Here is an 18,330-nt window from a genome sequence, read left to right as displayed (position 1 = left end):
CAATGTTAATACACTGTAACAAACATGGAGTTACAAGCTACTCACAGCCCATGGTAAAACGTTAACCAAAGCAGCAAAAAAAGAGTGCATTTACTGCATGTATTGTAGCAAACAGAGACTTTCGGTTCTTGAACCCCAGTCTTGGCAAACTAGTTTACCTAAACAAAGGTCGCTACACCATCTCCTCAGTTTGGGAGTGTCCCCCCACTCTTCATTTTATGAAGTCCCTCACATGTACACAACTCTCCAATGGTCTAACATGCGACATCCCACTCCTGACACCATTGTGGCAAACGATGACATGCAATGTCCCTTTGTGGGTCTCCCAGGCAAGCTTGCTAACCACTGCTCCAATAAGGTGAAACCCATTTATGGGAGATCGGCACTAGCTTACCTAGGGAAGGATTGCTACAGTATGTACTATGTAGCCTACATCTACAATTGGTAGTTAGCAACAAATGAAATGACAGAAGCCAAGGTGCTCACTGATGCTTGTTCTTAAAAATCTTTAGGTATTTACATTATGACAGACAAGAAACAAAGTCAAAGTGGATTTGTATTTACAGAGTACATAAACATTTTATGAATTATTTCTAAAAACAGACCATTTACTATGTTGACATAGTATTGAAAAAAACTGGACTAACACTTCTGAAAACTACTGCACAAAATTCACATAAAGCACTGTACAGATTTAAGCCAAAATGGCCATAATTTGAGTTTGCATACAGAATCCTATGCTTCCCTTGCTCTGCTGAAAAATAATTCTTAATCATGTACATTTGTGTGTGGATATTTAAAACACACACACCCATGTATGTATAAGCATGGATGTGTACACATAAGTTTGAATATATAGCTGCTACCTGTAGTGCAATAGTAGCAAAACAAACATCTGAACTACATTTTCAAATACAGTACACAAACAAAAATGACAAAGAGCAAATAAAAGTAGCATTTTCAGAGAAAGAAGCATCATTACTGGCACAAAATACAACAAGTTGGGTACTTTACAAGTGACGTTGCTTGTTTTTTCGCATGTCTACGATAAACCATCCCTTTTTTCAATGCCAAAGTTGTCCATTTACAAAAAATATAAATTCTATGTGCAACTTGCCCACAAAATATGAGCCTTAAAAATACTTAATTTCATGCAAATGTATGAACATAAAATAAGAACGCTTTCCCTTTTTATTTTATACAGTATACAAGTACAGCTGCTGAGCCTGGTTCTGTTGACGTGGGAACAGAGCTAGGGGACAGGGTTAGGTTGTATCACTGGCACTTGGTGGAGCTGGGAGGTGTGCTTGTCAGAGGGTTCTGTTCCTTCCTGGCTCTGGGAGGTGGCAGTGGAGGTGGTGTTTGGGGTAGTCAGGGTTTCCTCTTTGGGCTGCTTGCAGGCAAACTCTGTAATACTGAAGACAAACTGCATGCAGCCCAGCTTGACGAAGCTGCCGTGGTGGAGCAGGGCAGTGCCCTCCCAGCCTGCCCCACTGCCCCCAATCAGACTGGAGCTGCTGGCCTTGCAGTCGCAGCAGGATCTGGACAAAGTCCCTTGACACTGGCTCATCACCCCCTCCTCTAGCACCATGGGCTCCCCCGCACCTTCCACTTCCTGTTTCCTCCTCTTGCAGCGCTCTGTGGGTAAAAGACATTACAAACAATCAGACCTTGTTAAAGCAAGGTCCATCTCTGTTAAAGCAGATCTGTGTCTGCTTTAACAACATTAGGAAATATGCCATCATGGTCATTACTAAAAGGTGAAGGTGAACTACTTCCTTCCTGTTTCTATAGGAAGCGGTGACAGAGGAGCTCCACTCACTGATAATGTTCTGCACTTTGGAGACCAGGCTGCTGGAGGGGCTGGGGCCAGTCTTCTCAGAGAAGTCACAGGAGTACAGCACATTATCCACCATGGTCCCGTGTTCACTGTAGTTGAGAAGCTCATACTGCTTGGTGTTCTGATCGAGGCAAGAAACATTACAAAATAAAATATTCAATTTACAGAGCAGCTACTAAAAGAATCCCTCAAGCAAGGAAATATAAATCTGAAACATATTTATACTTGATTTCTGTACGAGTCAGAACTTATCGTAAAATTGTTTCCAATACCAAGAACATGTTTGAATGTGAAATAAATGAGCCACCCACCTCATCATAAAAGATGCAGGCATGTTTGCCTGACACATAATTACAATGACCATAGTTTGTAAGGCACACGTCCATGTCAGCACCTGCAAACAACAAGACACAGCCTCAAGTCAGCTAAATCTGCCAGGGATGGAAGAGACCATTACATGAAAAGGAGTTCCTGCTATTGGGTCATGTTGGGTTATCTGGGACAGAGGGAATCTTACCAGTTCCTATGTATAGGCTTCTGTAGCACATACTACAAGCTCCTCCTTTCCCAGTCAAAGGATAAAACACAGCCCTGGCCTGGATATCCTTGTTTTGTGCTGAGAAAATGAACAACATATTAACTCCTCAAAATTATGCTTTATACAGAACAATCAAAGTTAACAATATAGGACAAACTAATTCAAATGAGGGATGAAATTACAAACATGACAATGAAAGGGGGATAGAAGCAACGGACGTTAATAGAAATGGAAAGAATGATCGGCGTGAAGACGGTGAGGTAGGGTTAGTGAGGGAGTGGCCAGGGAGTCAGAGTGAGGGAGGGATATAGGGAACACTGGGTGGTGGTCTTGATAATGGACAAGGGTTTCTTACCTTCCGTAGGCTGGGGTTGTGGCACAGGAGGTAGGCTGATACAGCTGCTCTGTGGAGGGGAAGGAGCTTTAGGGCCAAACAACTGCTGGATCCTCTGCCAGGCCAGGAGTTCAATAAACTTCTCATCTAGACTACTCATCTGAATCTCTGGAAAATAATCAAAGTTAAAGAGATATAGTGAATTCAGTTAGTGTGGATCTAACTTCTCCTCATCAATTATTCACATATGAAACCAATCAAAATGTCGATCTTATTACGTCAGGTGAGACTTACCACCGTGGCAGTCTGCCACAGCCTTCAGACAGCTGGACAGGTCTCCCATAGAGAAAGAGCTGGGGAGCAGAGAACCACTCCTGGGGGTCACAGCATCAAGACTGATTTTTCCACCTGCTGGTGGGGCAGTGGAGCCCAGCTTGGTCGTGCCCTTGATCTGGTATGGTGTTCCAGGTGGGGTGAGGGCACGGGTCACTGCAGTGCTGCTGCTAGTGGTCCGAGCAGGGCCCTCTGTGCCTTGGGAGGGTCTGTGAGGTGGAGAGGGACCTCTGGGTTCTGGTTTAAAGGGACTGGTGCATGGGGATGATGTCACTGCACAGGGTTTTAACAGGGTTTTCTCAGTCTTGACCACAGCTCTTCCAGTGTGGTTGGGTAACTCCGGGCCAGGGGCTGCTGGTGTCTGAGGAACAGGCCTATCAGGACCCGAGGGCTCTCTCAGTTTGTAGAGGTCATCCTGTCTGCAGGCCTCTGAACTCCCATTGGTCCGAGCCAGCTGCTCCAGAGGACTGTTAACATTACTGGGCACACAGTAATGACAAGGCTTCTCTGTACACATGCTACACTTGCCTTCTTCGAGTGCAGGCACCCCCTGGGGGCAAAATGCTGCACTGTCAGCCTTAGGCTTGGAGGCTGGCGACTCTATCCTGTTAAAAGTGCACACTGCACCGCCCTCTGCTGTTCCACAAGGTTTGATGTCGGCCTTGTTCATTTGCTCGGAGTCCCACTCAGACGATGGCTTCTCCTTCTGCTTGGCCGATAGATGTCTCACTATGCTGCACTGGAGTGTGATGACGTCACGTAGCCACTGGGAGACAATACAGGAAAACAAAACACATTAAATCAGTATTAAAGACATTGGATTTGTTTACCATCATGAAACATTGTATATCACTGCTGTGTAACACTCCAGTGTGTCCTACCTCCTGTTGCTCGTCCTCGCTCGTTAAGTGCTGAGAGGGTGTACGGTGCTGGTGGGAGGATTCTGGACTGATGTTACAGATCAGCTCCCCATTGCGGATCCCAGCAGGGGCCATCATGGCCGGGGGACACTTGTATTGGGACTTTATAGCATCAGGGACCTGTCAAGAGACACACGATAGATTGAGTTACAGGATGTGACAACGGTGAACACAGATGTGGTGTGTTATATTTCACAGTGACTAATAGGCTGACCTTGAGGGTTTTCTTCAGGTGTGTGTGGGCTCCTCGGCGAACGGGGGGATTGAGACGATGCACCCGCTGCAGGAAATCCACCTTGACGGCGTGTTGGGACATCCTGTCCTGAAACTGGTCAAACAGCTGGCAGCGGCCGCTCAACGTCAGGCTCCTCTGCTTCAGCTGGGAGAGAGGGGCACAAAATCAGTTCAATACCATTAAAACTTCATGTTTCAACACATGGATGTGTGACTATGAGCTTACTTGCACAACCGCACTTAATAAAGGTGAAATAAAATCCAAAATTGACTTACCACCATGTGCTCTATATGATTGGGGCACATCCACTTGCCCACGGGCATGGCAGTAAGAGGGGGGTCCAGACAGTCCATGTGGAACAAAAGGGGGCAATAGTCACACTGGATTAATGGTGCCAGCCTGCAGCTCCTACAACACAAACAGAGGAGATTGACAAAAGCATGATGGGTTAGATATACGACTGATATCAAAACAAGTAGACTGTAAAATATACTCAAAATAGAGCTAGGGTTAGTTTGTCCTAATAGTTTAGTGAAAGAGGGGATCACTTGAGGACAAGAGATGAATGATTTTGAACACTGTCTGGAATCCTGGCAGCGTATCTGTGGTAGAGACCCCAAGCCAAGCCCCAAGGCTCATCATTGGAGAATATATAAAATGCTCAGTGAGATAGTTTGAATTCCCCCTTCTCTCTGGCCAGACATGTGGTTCTGAATTATGTGGTATTCCTGACATAGCCATGGCTCTGATGCCAGCCCATAGAGGCGCTCTAGAGGGTCAGAAATAACACATAGCAACATTGTGGTGCCTCCGAAAACACGTCAAGACAAACTCTACAACTCTTCTAACTTTTTGATTTTTAAAAATAATGTATTTATTTTTAAAATGGGGTAGCCAGTCAGTCAGGCAACTGTTGAATACATCTCCCCAGGCCACCATGATCAAATAACTAACTAGCTTTAAGATTCTCAGCCACACAACCCAATACAAGGAAAATATTAGAAAAAAAAGAAACTAGGCAAATATTACTTTATATCATGATTCTAATAGACTGCTGTAAAAACAAAACAAATAAATAAGACAAAACACAAACTCTGTTTGGCATTCAGGAATGCCTTCAAACAAAAAACGTCTGCTGAACAGATGTGTAAGGCTATTGAATCCAAAACACTGTTCCAATGGGGTGCCTGCCTCTCATTTAAGACCAAGCCATGCGTTCTGAAAGATAGTCTGCATACTGTTATGTCACCTTCTGTCGTTTCCTTTCCCTCTCCACTGGGAGACTGTACCATTTTCCTAGTAATTACGGCTCCTCTTTCCACAGGCAGAGTCCTATAATGGTGCACTGTTTTCTCTTTTGAATGCTTTACTTAGCCCAGCCAGAGAAGACGGCGCTGCATTCAATATAATAAACGGCATATTGAATATTTTCATAGTAAACAGCTGAAATAGTGTGTGATCTGCATATAATTGGACAAGATATCTTCTTTCCAGATTCGTTCTCCAAGCTTAGTAAGAATGTAACATCTGGTGCCAAAAAAATCCCAGTTAGCCTACACAAAAATAAAGTTCAATAGAAGGCGCTGATATTTAGTCATTAAAACATTGGCCTTCCTGTTGTCCATACCTTCCACAGGGATAGCAGACCTTCACTGGCAGTGGGACCAGCCCATTGTGGTCCAGCTCGTGCTGCGGTCGCTTCACATTCTTTCCTGTCATCTCATCTCTCCTCCTCTTTTTACTAGTTCCTGGAAGTGCAGTTGTGCAGGTGAGCTCATTAGGGAGCTGGAACTGTGTGGGGTTCCTCTCCATGGCAGCAGCTATCAGAAGGTCAAAGGGCCTCTTGAGGTGTGGGGTGGAGCTCTCGGGCTCCGAGCCCTGGGCGTCGTCCTCCACGTCTAGCATGTCGTCATCCATGTAATTCTGCTCCGATGGCGTGGGGGTGTCTGTGGAGGCGGTGGAGGTGGGGGTGTTGGGTCTGCTGCTGGGCCTCCTCTCCAGGAGACGGACCTGGGCAACAGCTGTAGCCCTCAGCCCTGTGGTGCCTCCTACTGCTGCCGTGGGGTCCAGCCTCAGGGTGCCTGGGGCAAGCTCTAACTCTGCTGCAGGGGAGGAAGACTGCTTAGACAGCTGGCGCTCCAGCAGACCATTAATCTGCTCTTTCTTCAGCTCCCGCTTCTATGACACAAGAAAAACATGTAAACAGTCTGAAAAGCACTGGTTACACTGGTCTCACCAACCTATCCTGATGAATGAAGCACTCAACACTTAAACAAAAAGGTCATTTCTCCCATGTTTCATCAGACTTGACCCACCTTCCTGCGCACCATGCAGCGATGACACATCCAGTCTCCAGGGGGCAGCATCTCCTTACTCAGGGGTGGGTTGCTGCAGGTTCAACACAAGTTAAGCATTAGCAAAACAGCTGGCAAGGAAGTTCAATGCAAATCAGCCATTCATAACATTCAATGCCCTCACAATGTAGCCTAGTTTACAATTTCCAGAGGTATGGTGTTTTCCCAGGCCATTTTTCTCAATTGAAATGACTGAAAATGCTAGAGACCTGTAGCCGATGAAAGCCAGGTGAGAGGGAATGAGTTCAAACGGCTCTTTTTAGGCAGAGTTCCAAGGCCCCTGGGGACACAGTCTCGTGATTCAGTGGCAAAAGTATGTGCTGGATCTATTGAAAAGGCTGCTGGTCCAAAACTAACATGGATTCATTCAAGCTTTCCAAGAAAGACAAAGACTGCAGTCATGAGCACCACAAGAAAAAGGAGGACCACAAGATTAAATAACAATCCACTTTCCTCAGCAAAAACCGGCACCGATAACACTTTCCTAGAAGAAGTCTTAACAATGAGCAAAAAAAATACATAAAAATAACCCTGCAGAACTCATAGGCAAAAAGTATATACTGTGAGGATACCTATGAGGATAAAGGCCTCTGCTCTGGTAGGTGCCTCATGCCACCAGCTCTGGTCTGCTTAGCTCCCAGCAGCACATGCCATGGTTAATGATTATTCATATCGTCAGTGAGGCTGCACTGCCAGGTTCCCAGAGCTCCTCACTGCTTCAGCAGAAATCCTTGACTAAACCGCACCAACATCCGCAAGCTCATTACATACTGGAAATGGCTGTTAGGAGACGACTAAGTGGGGTAGACAATGCATGCAAAAAAATCTGTCATCCTTGACTGAAGAGAAGCAAGGCTAAGTAGCTAAGTGCAGAATTGAGTGCAGACATGTCAACAGAAAAATGGCCAACAACACAAGTTACAGTAGTTATGTACAAAGCTCCAGAGTTTTAACATGTACAAAGCTCCAGAGTTTTAACATGTACAAAGCTCCAGAGTTTTAACATGTACAAAGCTCCAGAGTTTTAACATGTACAAAGCTCCAGAGTTTTAACATGTACAAAGCTCCAGAGTTTTAACATGTACAAAGCTCCAGACTTTTAACATGTACAAAGCTCCAGACTTTTAACATGTACAAAGCTCCAGAGTTAACATGTACAAAGCTCCAGAGTTAACATGTACAAAGCTACGCAGTTAACATGTACAAAGCTACGCAGTTAACATGTACAAAGCTACGCAGTTTTAACATGTACAAAGCTACGGAGTTTTAACATGTAGGTCTAAATAATGTGGCAGAATATTTTTGAAACTGTCTACAGCACTAAGAGCTTGTCTGTCAGTAGTCAGCTACCCACAGAGTTGTTAGACAACCACAAATGTAGCCAAGTTCCTCAACTACTTTTTTTTATTGAGCAGACTCATTTCTTCAAAAAGTGTAAATTCTTGTACCTGTTGGTCCTCTGTTGTTGCATGCTTTTTTGTTTGCTGAAATCCATACTTTGTATTTGATTAATGTTTTATTCAAAACTATGGATTGCAACAAAGTTCCGCAACAGAGGACACACATAGGTACATGGTAAGGGTTTAAGAATGTACATTTGTAAAGTATTGAAGGTTCATTTAAAAACAAGATTGTCTGTGCTCAACTCCATGAAGTCGTTTGGGTAATTGGCAACCACACATGCTGCCTTCCTTGCAAGTTCAACACCGGGAAGTCATTACTGTAAATTGAAAGATATAAGCATACCAGCACTGTAAATGAAAGGCGGCGGGACAATGATCACAACAGAGGAGGTCGCCTCCCTCTCTGCAACTGTCACAAGTGTCGTGATTCGTGGCTCTCCCTGCTCTCCGGGCATTTTTATCTGGTTTCCGACTTCTTTTTTCTCCATCTTCAGACTTGGGAGGCGCAAGCAATGCTTGTATTTGCTAAAATATCAGGAAAATAGTGCAGTGATAGATCTGGTTAGCTACCTACATTGTTGCACCGTATTTACTGTAGTGGCAAGTCTGCCATAGAACAACAAACCACATTTAAATTAGCTACAATGTACCAATTTCAGTCAATGGTTTGAATTGATACGGTTTGGTAACATGACTTCTGGCAGAGGTTTGCTTGAAAGAGCAATGGCGTCCAGCAGTTAGCTAACGACGTTAGAGAGCTTAGCTAGCTAGTAGTAACGTTAGTTAGCTACAAACATTGCACTGCCACTTCGCCCTATATATCAGCTAGTGAGTTAGCTAGCTACTACTAGATAAACAACACAAACATGTTATAACCATTTGCCATCGTGATAGTAACAGTAAAGGCTTTACCTGCATAAGACCACCAGAGGTGTCAAGATCATAGACAATCGCTGGGGTCTCCATTTTATCCCACATTCAAACAGCCGAAGTGAGCAAACAATCAGAGCTCCGTTAATAACGAATCCTTCAAGCAGATTATTTCCTAAAACGACAACAGTCTTGGGGAAATAAACAAGTTCCTATTAGTTAACTAGTTAATGGTTTTTGGAAAACAATGTTGTTTCCGAGGTAGATTCAATACAATGCCTCCCTTTACAGTTCAAAGACGAAGAGTCGTTTCTTCATGAAATCCTTAGCTTGGTCAGCCTTGAATTGTTGATCTTCCACGTTGTCCCAACCGTGTAATGCAAAAAGACAAAGTACTCCTTCTTGTTTCCAAATTGGATAAAAGATATTCGGCGTTTGGCCTTAGTCCTTACTGAGGCCTAGCTTTGTACTGTACATGGTGGTTGTGCTTGTCCCTACGCCTGTGGTTGAAGCTAACGTTAGCTATAATGCTGTTTACAGAGGCATATTTGTTCCCTTCCATAATAAAATAATACAATCTTACACCTGTAGCTCACATACCTGACATATAATTGCAAATAGATGAAGTATTATCCTTGTATATCGGGGGAAACAGCGCAGAAACTGTAGCTGGTATTATTGTTATGAATAAATGCTAGCAAAGCATCAGCCCTGACAGTGCTAGCTTCATCCTCACCATGGAGTTGGCGCAAATTTGCGTAGAACGACGCTTTGAGCATGCGCTCTACCACTGCTTGCTCTCATCTTAGTAGAGACAAAAAAAGAGCGTTTCGAATAAAGCTTGAGCTTTGGATACGATAGAAAATAACATTGTCATCCGTGGAAAATAGTTGTCATACATCGTATCAGGAATTGGGTTGTTCTGCTAGGGTGATCACCGATTGCAAGTTTGCTTATTGCTTTTACTAAACTGACAAGAAAACAAACTTCTCCTCGCTGCCTCGTTCCCTATATTTTCAATAGTACATCCTCCTACTTGTCCTCGACGACGAGTAGCCTAGGCCAAGTAGCAATTCCAGTCAATCGTCCTGACTGTTCATAGGAATTATCAAGGAAAAGGAAAATCATAAAATAACATTTGTAAATTGACCAATTTATTTTAAATTTGTAAAAAATATATAATTTCCAAGAATGCCCGAGGCCTCATTTATCAATCATGCGTAGGAAAAAATCTGTGCGTAAACCATGCGTGGGATAATGTCCAAGCAAAGTGAGATTTATCTAAATGAACTTTGGCTGGAGAGTGTGTGTAAATTGACAGTGCCAAATTGTGGAATAGGGAACTGTTTGTCAAACATAGTTTACTGTACCTAATCCAATGGTTCCCAACCCGGGGTACTAGGACCTCTAGGGGTACTTGAGAAGAGTCATACAACTATAGGCATACTGGTAAAATGCACATGAGGGGTTCTTCAGGGGTACTCAGGGCAGAGCAAAATTCAGTTGGTGGTACAGTAATCAAAAAAGGTTGGGAACCACTGGCCTAGTCCATGGGGAAAGTATGTGTTGAAATTGTGAGAGTAATAATTAAGTAATTGTTCAATTTCATTGTGAATTCATGCAACATATCTTGACAGGCTAAAATGTGACCACATAGATGCGTTTGTTACGGTAATAATCCAAACAAAGTACAGTCATTTGTTAAATTAGAGGCACGTGTGAAAGTGAAACCATTGTTGAAATACTATAAAAGACTGAGATAATGGGAAATCAATGAGAGATGGCTGATCTTGCTCTGTTGGAAGATTTGACACAGGCTGCATTTAGCAGAGAGCACGTTTTTAGAGACAGATGGGTCCTTTGAGCAGAATGTACAGATTGGCTCATCAGATATCGTTTCCCAAAACCAATCTTCTATGATTTTTGCAAGAATTTAAGACTTACTTTAGAAAGCCAAACACGTGCCAATAATGCCATTTCTGTGCACATCCAAGTGCTTCGGTTTTTGGCAAAGGGCAATTTTCAGAGGCAGCTTGTCGATCAGCATCTCACAGCCCTTGATGAGCCATTTCCATACACCATCGCACAACAGGTTGAAGTCAAGAGGGGTTTGTTTGTTATAAATACAAATGGAGCAATAGACGGAAACTACATCGCTATAAAAGCACTATCCCAAAACTAGTTAAACTATGTGAACAGAAAAGGCTCAAGACTCAATGTGCAGGTGATAAGTTATGTGATGCGCAAAATACCCTACTGAATGTGGTGGCATGACTCATTCAGCATTGTTGGCCTATAAGCCAGTGTAACAGTATTGCTTCCGTCCCTCTCCTCACCCCTACCTGGGCTCGAACCAGGGACCCTCTGCATACATAGACAACAGCCACCCTTGAAGCATCGTTACCCATCACACCACAAACTAGCTAGCCAGTTCACATTGGTTACACCAGCAGGGAGCTATTGAAGATGAATGGCTTATTGGTATGTGTTGCCTACTCATATGAAGTATATTTGTCATTGCTAAAGCAACTTCAATTGTCATAATGGTCTTTTCTTTGTAGCTATGTCTTTATTTTTATTGGTCGAACCACAACTGAGTGAGCCAAATAAAACCTTTTGTTTGTACTCAACCAACCTGACACTAGCATCTCTATTTCATCCTCGGAAAAGTTTATTTTTCTTAGCTGTTTTTGGTTGCGCCTCCTGGTAAAGAACACTCAGACAGTGTTCTTTACCAGGAGAAACGTGGGAGATTAGGTATGCTTGAGGTTATATGGGAGAAACTTGGAGAGGGTGGGGGCCTTCAGGTTCCTTGGGATATACTTTGACATTAGACTGACCTGGGCAGAACACATTGAGAGAGTGGTGGGAAAGTGTAAAAAGGTGCTAAATGTGATGCGCTGTCTGACGGGGAAGGAGTGGGCTGGGCATTCCTCATTGAGGACCATGTATGTTGCATTGATCCGATCTGTAATAGACTATGGCAGTATACTGTATGGTTCGGCAGTCCGGACATCATTGGAAAGGCTTGATGTCATACAGGGACAAGGACCTAGAATATGTAGTGGGGCGTTTTGGACGTCTGCAGCGGCTGCACTACAGCTGGAGATAGGGGATATGCCATTGCAGATTCGAAGACAGCAGCTGGCAATTAATTATTGGGTCAACCTACAGGGACATGGGGTGTCTCATCCTGCAAAAGGGATTTTACAGGCTGGGAACATGAGAGAAGACAGAAGCTTTGGGTGAGTGAGTAATACCCAGACAAAGGAGATGGGACTGTATGGAAGGGAGTTTAGTCCAACGGTATCTATTCCTGTAAATCCATCATGGCTACTCCCGCCTCCAGTAGTTGATCTAGATGTGTTGGAGATACAAAAGAAAGATGGGTAGTGTGATGATCCATCTGATTTATTTAAGAGACGCCTGGATACTGTGTATCAGGATTTTGTGGCCATTTACACAAGATGTACTGGTTCAGCATTTGTAGTGCAGAAATGTGGGGTGTAAATCAGGAAACTTATTACAGATAATCTGGCTGTATATATGGTGGAGCTGATGGCCATACTGTTGGCCTTGCAGTGGGTGGAGGAAGTCAAGCCAGCCAGAGTAGTTATTTTCTCTGATGCATGTGCAGTGTTAATGAGTCTCCAGTCCTTTAGGTCACATAGCAGACAATACCTGCTTTATGAGGTGCTACAAATCCATGGCAGGATTAGACAGATGGGTATACAGATAAGATTTACTTGGGTACCAGCCCATGTGGGGGTGGAGGGGAATGAGGCAGTTGATGTACTGGCTAAACAAGCACTTAGAAGTGGGGATGTTGATGTTGTAGTTTCAATGAGCAAGGCAAAGGCAAAAAGCCTGATATGGACAGTGATGGAGCAGAGATGACAGGAGCAGTGGAATAGAGATACTAAGGGCGGCGTTTATTTCCAGTACAGAGGAAAGTCAGGGAGGGGAGGACGACAGGAAAGGACAGAAGAGGGAAGGCTATTTTTAGAAGATTAAGGGTGGGACACAGCCGGTTGAATAAGTCCTTAAATGTGATAGGAAAGCATCCAACAGGAAAGTGTGATTATTGCCAGGAAACAGAGACCGTGGAGCATGTTTTGCTATGGTGTGGGCAGTATCAGAGGGAAAGAGAGAGGCTGAGATCTAGTATGAGGGAGAAGGGGATACAGGAAATTAAGAGTATATTGAGTAGAACGTCCGTATATATAGTCTCAAATATTTTGTTATCTTTTTTTAAGAGCAAAGGGGTAGGGTTTCTCTGGCCCACACTCCAGTAGAGTAGGTGGCGGTAATGCACCATAACGTTGGATGCCAACTGCCGATAAATCCCACCGAAGAAGAAGAAGTTTACGTGACAAAACTAGCAAGTATAGTGTAGAGCAGGGGTACTCAACTCTTACCCGATGTGGTCCGGAGCCTGCTGGTTTCTGTTCTACCTGATAATTCATTGCACACACCTTGTGTCCCAGGTCTAAATCCCTAATTAGAGGCGATCAATGAAAACATGCAGTGGAACTGGCTTTGGGGTTCAGAGTTGAGTTTGAGGGGTGTAGAGAATCATTGTAAAACGCTGGGCAATATATTTTCCATAACCCCCCCCCCAAAAAAAATATATATTTTCAGCTGTTTGAAGCTGGTGTACAGCTTCTTAGATTTGCTTTCAATGAGAATGACAGATATATAACACATTTCTAAGATAATTTGGTAGGGTTAACCAAAAAGTTATATATTGCAGATTTAAAGGTACGATTTTGACCATATATGGTTAATTACGGGAGTTTTAAAACGCAAATAGCCCAGGCTGTGCATGAGCACCAAGGCTGCAAACAATTGGTATTCATCAATCAGTGGGGACTGGTGGGAGGAGCTATAGGAGAATGGGCTCATTGTAATGTCGAGAATGGAATGTGTTTGAGTGCATACATATAATTGTAAAAACTGGAAACTATGATAACATTTAAAAATGAAACACCCTCAAAGGCAAATTTGTGGCACCCACAATAACCCACAATAACCCACAATAATCTGCTTTATTTATTCCTGTTTAAAAATGTCTGTGTCAGAGTAAAAAACTGTAGATAACTTTGTTATGAAATAGATTTTGTAGTTCAGTTCATGGTGTCAATCACAGATAATTCACAAGAAATGAAAGACAAGCACATAGGTAAATAGATATCTTGCCAACTTTATTTCATGTTGCATTTAATTTAATCTTCTATTTTCCGCACCCAAAGAAAACGCATGAAAAAAATGCTATAGTATACTATGGTGTAAATACTATAGTATTCACTGTAGTGTTTTTGCGGACTCAAATCAGCAAAAAAACTATAGTGAACACTGTAGTATTTACTGTAATATACTGTAGTATTTACAGTATACTGTAGTATTTATTATAGTGTAGTATTTATTATAGTGTATTTATCTGCTGGATAAATATTAAAATAGCACATTTTCCACAACCTGTAGGTAGTTAGGTAGGACTGGGGTCTTAACAGATAGTTCAGATCCTCTGCGCTTTTCTATAATCTGTAGGGAACACAATATATGGTCTATACTTGTTAAGTACATTTCTCACTTATCAGTGGCACAAATTGGGATATGGAGAGGGGAATGGGCAGGTAATATGGAAATTGAATACTGTAGTATTTACTATATTTAAATAAGTGTGGTAATTTTGCGGACTGTAGTGTTTGTGGACATTACTGTAGTATTTCCTAGAGTGCTTTTTTTGAGAATAATGCTGTAGTATTTACGATATTCTACAACATTCTATAGTAAGTACTACACGTGTTAGAGGGATACTACAGTGTGTAGTATATAATTCTACAGTATACTACAGTTTACTACAGAATTCTTTAGTAAGTAATGTAGTATTCTATAGTAAACTGTAATATTTTTTCATGTGATTGACTCATTTTAAGGTGCATTTCACATTTGTTTTGGATAATCAATGCGCATTTCAGCAGGATATGACAGTTCTGTCAGATAAAGGTGGTCAATTTCTTGCAATCCTTTTTACACAGAGTCTAACTCTCGGGGGAATTTTTCACAGTTAATGCAGTTCTTTTTATTCAGATTTTGAGTAATAAAATATACACCCACCTTACAACTTACTCTGAATGTACTATTGCTGGGCAATCATCAGTTTGCACTATATATTCAAAGTTTATGACCAAAGACACACAATGATACCAAAGGGAGTCAATTTAACATTTATAGAGACAACAATTAAGATAAACAGTAAAAATAAAACCTGTTGTGACTTGCAAACTCAGATTGGACTGGATGGATTGTTTATTTTACAAAGAGAAGAAAAGTACACATAGTTTGAATATCTGACATGTTCTTTGACGTCAACAAATGTTGGGGATGCAGTTCAATACTTTAAGCAGTCAATTTCTTGTGTGGAGAGACAGAAACAAAGGAGAGCACAGACAAGGGGTGGTAGACAGTGGCCCATGAGCATTCTTATGTACATGACGTTTGTGTACTTTACAGAACAGCACTTTGTAGAAGATGGGATTTTAGATGGCCTCCTTTTCATTAAATTGGTGCATACTCTCAAGAAAAAGCTGTTGGGATTTAACATTAGTTTAGCCAAGTAGTATTTACCTACTATATATCTGCCATGAAGGGGAGATTAACACTGTGGTCTATACATTTCTCTGATGTATTTTATAGTTGTTTTAGCACAGGACATGTCTCTCAACAAAACTGTGAGTCAAACTTGAACAAAACACTAATTTGGTTCGTCAAGTCTCAGACACCCTCATATTAGACAGGCAGTTTATTTACAAAGTGATTTAAAAAACAAAACATATAGCTGTAGACATGGTTGGTGGAATTATAGTAGCAAAATTGAAAATTAAAATATTCACTTAAGGTAAATGTGAAATTTGGACAATGTTCAGTCAACTGTGGGTCATAATGTATTTTTCATGTATAGTGTATATTTCAAAATCTTTGCCAACTCATTATCGGTACATTCATTCTTCAGATTTCTCATGTAAAACTTAAAAACCAATTAAACTTAATGTATCCCTATCCCCCACAATGTAACCAGTCCTGGGCTTATGAAAGAAACAATGTAGAAACTCTAAAGAAAGGCCATCTGTGTTGAAGCTCTACAAAAATAACACCATGTTGAACCACCACCGTTGCAGCTCTGGTAGAAGTCCTCTGGAAAGACGGATATTTACAAAAGCCCACAAAAAGGAGGGAATGAAGAGGAAGAAGAGTGAGGAATAGGAGCTGAAGTCATCGCAGAAAAGCTGAGAGGTCACAAAAAGCAACGGTTGAATTCCTCTTGTAAGGTCTCTAAATGGTTACCTCATAATCTCTTTTTTCCTGTAAAGACCAGACAAACACACTCATCAAAGGTTCTTACTGGCCAAAAGTTCTTACTCTGGGTCATAATACTTCAGTTCCTCAGCCACTGCCACTCCATACTTTACTTTCATTATCAACAGTGAGATGTTATGCAAAGGTATTTTCTTTCCCAAATTTAAGTTAATAGTAACTACTTGAGGGAAAGAGAAAAAGAGAGAGTGATGAAGTTAGTGAGGGTCAGGGAGCTCAGTGGTGAGGAACCCATTAACCCCACAATGTGTTGACTGAAGTTGACACCAGTTTGGTACAGTGACAGGTGATACAGTGGGTGAGGTGGATATGAGGTGTGCTCGTTAAGATGGACAGTCGGCATCAGGCTTTTTAGAGCATGATATGCATCACTGTTACATTTGTAACAGAGTTGATGAATATTTTAACACAACACATTCATATACGGTACCAGTTTAAAGTGTGGACACACCTACTCATTCAAGGGTTTTTCTTTATTTTGACTATTTTCTACATTATAGAATAATCGTGACGACATAAAAACTACGAAATAACACATATGGAATCATATAGTAACCAAAAAAGTGTTAAACAAATCCAAATATATTTGATATTTGGGATTCTTTAAAGTAGCCACCCTTTGCCATAATGACAGCTTTGCACACTCTTGGCATTCTCCTAACCAGCTTCATGAGAATGCATTTCAATTAACAGGTGTTCCTTGTTAACATTTAATTAATGCGATTGAGCCAGTCAGTTATGTTGTTACATGGTAGGGGTGGTATACAGAAGAAAGCCCTGTTTTGTAAAAGACAAAGTTCATATTATTGCAAGAACAGCTCAAATAAGCAAAGAGAAACGACAGTCCATCATTACTTTACTTTAAGACATGAAGGTCATTCAATAGAACTTTGAAAGTTTCTTAAAATTCAGTCGCAAAAACAATCAAGCACTATGGTGAAACTGGTTCTCTTGAGGACCGCCACAGGAAAGGAAGACACAGAGTTACCTCTGCCGTCTCTTCTCAACATCAACTGTTCAGAAGATACTGCGTGAATCGGGACTTCATGGTTGAATTGCTGTAAAGAAACCGCTACTAAAGGACCACAAAAAGAAGAAGAGACTTGCTTGGGCCAGGAAACACAAGCAATGGACATTAGACACAATGAACATCAGCAATGGACATTAGCACACTTAATGATTGAGTTGGGGGTTTGCATGGCCACGCAGTCATGGGTGAACAGGGAGTACAGGAGGGGGCTGAGCACGCATCCTTGTGGGGCTCCACTGTTGAGGTTCAGTGAAGTGGAGGTGTTTCCTACCTTCACCACCTGGGGGAGGCCCGTCAGGAACTCCAGGACCCAGTTGCACAGGGCGGGGTTCAGACCCAGGGCCCCAAGCTTTTTAGATGAGCTTGAATGGTACTATGGTGGTGAAGGCAAGTCTGTAGTCAATGAACAGCATTCTTACATAGGTATTATTGTCCAGATGGGATAGGGCAGTGCAATGGCGATTGCATCAGTCTGTGGATCTATTGGGGCGGGAAGCAAATTGAAGTGGGTCTAGGTTGACAGGTAAAGTAGAGGTGATATGATCCTTGAATAGCCTCTCAAAGCACTTCATGATGACAGAAGTGAGTGCTACGGGGCGATAGTCATTTAGTTGGAGACCTATATTTCCCTCACTAACTTAAAACATCAGCTAACCGATCGCTGCAGCTGTACATAGCCCATCTGTAAATAGCCCATACAATCTACCTACCTCATCCCCATATTGTTTTTATTTACTTTTCTGTTCTTTTGCACACCAGTATTTTTACTTGCACATCCTCTGCACATCTCACTCCAGTGTTAATTTGCAAAATTGTAATTACTTCGCTACTATGGCCTATTTATTGCCTTACCTCCTCATGCCATTTGCACACACTGTATATAGATTTTATTTTTTTCCGATTGTGTTGACTGTATGCGTGTTTATTCCATGTGTAACTCTGTGTCACTTTGCTTTATCTTGGCCAGGTCGCAGTTGTAACTTGTTCTCAACTAGCCTACCTGGTTAAATAAAGGTGAAATACATTTTTTAAAATAGTTCAGTTATCTTTGATTTCTTGTACAGGAACAATGGTGGCCATCTTGAAGCGTGTGGGG

General features: G+C 42.1%; 2 protein-coding genes across 4 annotated transcripts in view; both read right to left on the bottom strand.

The window, feature by feature from the left end:
* Positions 1–538: 538 nt before the first annotated feature.
* Positions 539–9,851, bottom strand: LOC118391359 (PHD finger protein 12-like). Of its 3 annotated transcripts, none has more exons than XM_035782686.2 (14): positions 9,117–9,851; positions 8,870–9,018; positions 8,301–8,482; positions 6,516–6,588; positions 5,828–6,378; positions 4,476–4,608; positions 4,180–4,344; positions 3,927–4,085; positions 3,007–3,811; positions 2,734–2,880; positions 2,358–2,456; positions 2,152–2,234; positions 1,823–1,961; positions 539–1,638 (listed from the first exon to the last, which is right to left on the bottom strand). In XM_035782686.2, the coding sequence occupies exons 2-14, from the start codon at positions 8,933–8,935 to the stop codon at positions 1,253–1,255; spliced, it is 2,988 nt and encodes a 995-aa protein (XP_035638579.1). In that variant the 5' UTR covers positions 8,936–9,018; positions 9,117–9,851; the 3' UTR covers positions 539–1,252. The 3 variants fall into 3 exon arrangements, with proteins under 3 accessions (XP_035638579.1, XP_035638581.1, XP_035638582.1); XM_035782688.2 differs by having other exon boundaries at positions 9,428–9,851; XM_035782689.2 differs by having other exon boundaries at positions 9,564–9,851.
* Positions 9,852–14,884: 5,033 nt separating this feature from the next.
* Positions 14,885–18,330, bottom strand: part of LOC118391358 (seizure protein 6 homolog) — a 243,430-nt gene continuing 239,984 nt past the window's right edge. The window contains exon 17 of the mRNA XM_035782685.1: positions 14,885–16,192. Coding sequence (XP_035638578.1) covers positions 16,163–16,192 — 30 coding nt within the window. The 3' untranslated portion in view covers positions 14,885–16,162. The remainder of the gene's footprint in view (positions 16,193–18,330) is intronic.

This window comes from Oncorhynchus keta, unplaced genomic scaffold (genome assembly GCF_023373465.1).
Source record: "Oncorhynchus keta strain PuntledgeMale-10-30-2019 unplaced genomic scaffold, Oket_V2 Un_contig_6244_pilon_pilon, whole genome shotgun sequence".
NCBI lineage: Eukaryota > Metazoa > Chordata > Actinopteri > Salmoniformes > Salmonidae > Oncorhynchus > Oncorhynchus keta.
The sequence above is the reverse complement of the archived record's forward strand: the minus strand, read 5'-3'. Positions and strand labels throughout refer to the sequence as shown.